At 49.1% G+C, this 3,898-nt stretch overlaps 1 protein-coding gene across 1 annotated transcript; it reads right to left on the bottom strand.

Annotated features, from left to right (window-relative positions):
- Positions 1 to 288: 288 nt before the first annotated feature.
- On the bottom strand, positions 289 to 2,421 carry LOC4333855 (protein FAF-like, chloroplastic). Its single transcript, XM_015773539.3, has 2 exons — positions 2,224 to 2,421; positions 289 to 2,083 (listed from the first exon to the last, which is right to left on the bottom strand). The coding sequence occupies exon 2, from the start codon at positions 2,029 to 2,031 to the stop codon at positions 727 to 729; it is 1,305 nt and encodes a 434-aa protein (XP_015629025.1). The 5' UTR covers positions 2,032 to 2,083; positions 2,224 to 2,421; the 3' UTR covers positions 289 to 726.
- Between the last annotated feature and the right edge of the window lie 1,477 nt (positions 2,422 to 3,898).

Here is a 3,898-nt window from a genome sequence, read left to right as displayed (position 1 = left end):
ACATCCTACTCGCCCCTAACGTCGTCTACGACAATTGTTGGGCACGCACGTACATGATGATATATATGTCCCCTCAAATCTTCATATATCCGGATAGGGGAACTAATCATTCATGCATACCAAAGATTAACTTGCTTATCCAACCCAAGATTTCGTTTGAAAATGACACAATCTGTTGCTCGATGATAGAGTAATAATTAGGATATGATTGATTGTTGCGTCATCTGGCATGCACATGACAGTTATTTAACAAGAACAAGCTAATTAATTAAGCATAACTAACAAGTGTTTCTTGAAGCAAATCTGTCAATTAATTACTCAAATCACACTGGAAATACATGATGATGATGACTATATAAACAGTTTACAACACGAGGTGCACACTCGACGCGCACAAAGGCAGCCGCTGCAGAGGCGATCAAAGAACCGACCGCGGTTAAAAAGGAAGAGAGAAAAAACTGGAACACCAAACGACACATGCCCAAAGCATGTGTCACAAAAAGGCCCAGCAGCAGCTACTGTGTGTCACGACGAGCCAAGGTTATTAATAAATAATATTTTGAGTAATTTTGTAGCAAATCGTGCGTGTTTTGCTTGATTGATTGGTTGATTAATTAAAGCCTAAGCTAGCAACCGCGACGCGCGAGCGAGGGAGACCGAACTCTCGCATTAATTAATTAATTAGCAGCTGTGTGCGTGTGATGTGGCGGCGGCGGCGGCGCGAGCTTAGGAGGTGGCAATGCAGTAGGGCTCGAGGATGAAGAGGGGCTTCTGCCGCAGCTGCCGGCACTGGCGCACGCTCTGGAGAAGCTCCTGCTTGTCGCGGCAGCGGGAGGTGAAGAGGAGGAGCTGCTTGGTGTCGGCGGCGGGGGCGGCGGCGCCGGGCGGGTGGTGCGGCTCGTCGTCGTCGTCGTCGCCGTCGGTGGAGGTCGACGCCACGGCGACCGCGGCCGCCAGCGTCGTGGTGGAGGTGGAGGACGGCACGCGGCGAAGCGCCGGGGCCGGCGCGTCTGTCGTCGCTTCGGCGGCGGCGGCGGCTGCGCATGCCGCGTCGGCGTTGCACCGGGGCTGCAGGTCGGCGACGGTCAGCGGCGTGCTGCCGACGAACTTGTTGATGACGAGCGTCGAGCGGTGCACCTTGGCCGCGGTGGGCGTCTGCGGCTGCGTGCTCACCTTGACCTCGACCACGGTGCCCCTGTCGACCACCTCCACCTCCTCCTCCTCCTCCTCGACCTCGTCGTCCTCCTCGACTTCGGCGGCGACCTCCTCGTCCTGATCGAGCTTGGCGTCCACGACCGGGAAGTAGGGCGCCTTCTCGGTGGCCACGGCGGCCTTGCTCGCCGCGCTCTGCTCGCGAGCAGAGCAGTCGACGAAGGAGAGGAGGAGGCGGCCGCCCTGGCGCCTCGCGTGGAGGTACCCGCGGGGCCTGACAACCACGGCGTCGACGATGAGGCGACCGTCCTGGCGGCGAGGGCGCATCTGCAGGCACGGCGCGTCGCGGCTCGACATGGACGGGAGCGGCGGCGGGAACGAGCGTGGCGGCGACCGCGTCCCGCCCGAGCAGTGGTAGTTCACCGCCGCGAGCTCCTTCCTCTCCCACGCCTCCTCCGGCGCCGCGCTCTGCTGCCAGAACGAGTCCTCCGCCGCCTGATCCGCGCGCTTCGACGCCGGCGCAGCCGGCGCGCCGAAGAGGCTGGCCATGTCGACGTCATCCAGCGACGCGGTGAAGTCGCCGGAGCCGGTCTCGGAGCCGAGGCTCTCGGTGCAGACCTCGAGGCTCTTCTGGCTCATCAGGCTCGAAGATCGCCGCACCAGCGGGTGGACGTACGGCTTGGCGGCGGCTTTCTTGGCGCCGGTGGTGGCCGACTTGTCCACCACGTCGGCCTGGATAGCATTCCATATGTCCGCCTGCGCCGGCCGGTCGTCGACGGCGACCTCCGGCTTGCTGTACGTGTTCTCAGCCGCCGCGCGCAGCCAGGTGGACGGCTCGAACGCCGGCATGGCCGGGCCACGGCACACCGCCACAGACATCCTCGCCTCCTGGAGAAGAAAGGTTGCGAAGTGGCAGTATAGCGCTTGCTCCCTGTGAAGAGGCAAGATCAGAGAGAGAGAGAGAGAGAGAGAGTGAGTACAAAGAGACGAGTCACCCGTGTGCAAAACGAGCAGAGCTGCAGAGTGAAGAAGAAGTCAGAGCACAACAAGCGTGGCAGCTTTCGTGGTTACCTCAAGCAAGCAGGCAAAGCATGCACGTCACAACGCTGCAACAACGGAAGAAACACTTGTGGATTTTTTTTGGAAGTTTGGGAGTGAGCTGTGTGTTGTTGCTAGATCTGCTTGCTGCTGCCGCTGCTGCTGCTGCTGCTCTTGGGAGTCAAGAAGCAGCTTGGTTTTGCAAGCATCTATGGTTTTGGATGGTGAGCTCGGGGGGGCTATTTGTAGGCTCGAGGGGAGGGAAAGGGAGAGAGTGAGGAGGGCAATAGCCGTCCAAGGCCAAAGGGGAGGGTCCCATGCACCTCCCACTAGTTGCCTCCACCATACTCTGTTTTTCCTTCGAATTTCTTTGCAGTTTATACTTTGGCGTTTTTTATTCAGGCATATACTCGGTTGCATCATGCATTGTTAACACCCTCTTTTTTCAATAGGAATTTCGCGGTAGTTTTCTAAATTTTTCATATGTAGCTATTGAAAAAAAAAAGTCTCCCAATGTCCTGAACAAGGCATATAGACATGGTAACATGGGAAGAATAATCCTACCAATGGATTGGTTTATATATTGCAACCTTACTTCAACGGCTTGAAATGTTACTAGCAGCAGCTACTATACATAAGCCGATTTATCATCCTGCTAAGTTACAGCTGGTATCTATCTATCTATCTATCTATCTATCTATCTATCTATCTATCTATCTATGTACTCTCTCCGTTCAGGTTACAGGATGTTTTGATTTTGGTCAAAGTCAAACTATTTTATATTTAACTAAGTTTATAGATAAATATAGTGATATTTACATTACCAAATTAGTTTTATTAAATTAATAATTAAATATATTTTTATAATAAATTTATCTTAGGTCAAAAATATTACTATTTTTTCTATAAACTTGGTCAAACTTGAAGCAACTTGACTTTGACCAAAATCCAAACATCTTATAACCTGAAATAGAGGGAGTATTATATTATTGAAATAACTTGAAAAATAAGACACCACATTCGCTATGAATGCTGAAAATTCCAACATTAATCAACGAAAAGAAAAAAAGGGTTTTAAGTAAGAGTACGATTTAGAAATAACTGAAACTCAAAATAAAAAATATTAAAAGAACGGTCTATATATAACACGATATGAGATTAATTAAAATTTAAATAAAATAAATTCTAAATTTAGAAAAATCAAATAAGAATTTAAGTTGGAATACAATTTATAAATAACTAAAATTCAGAATAAAAGGCAATTACTAGCAGTGGAATACCATCCTGATTTTGACAAAGGGATGAAATGTGAACGGTTTTGATAACTAAGAGAATAATAATTAATAAATGCTTTCATAATTGTGAGCCTAAATCAAATGATAGCAGTATGAAATAAAAACCAAATGCGAGCATATCTCTTGTTTATATTACCACGTCAATTACTGGCAATAGAATTAAGAGGGTATAATTGTTGAACTCCTCCCCATATCTGCTATCTTTTCAAGGCTCTACTCCGTATGTCCTATCGTCTTGGATTGCTACTACAGATTTTTTTTTTAAAAAAAAAAAAGAAGGCAAGAAGATTGCCTTATACAGTATATTGGATTGCTACTAAAGATGCTACTTAAGATATTGTTGGTCCAAGTAAATACAATGCCAATCAACATACCCACCTCTATATGCGCAATTGCAATTGCATATAGGAGTA

This window comes from Oryza sativa, chromosome 3 (genome assembly GCF_034140825.1).
Source record: "Oryza sativa Japonica Group chromosome 3, ASM3414082v1".
NCBI classification, from domain to species: Eukaryota; Viridiplantae; Streptophyta; class Magnoliopsida; order Poales; family Poaceae; genus Oryza; species Oryza sativa.
This window is presented reverse-complemented; position numbering and strand designations above follow the sequence as displayed.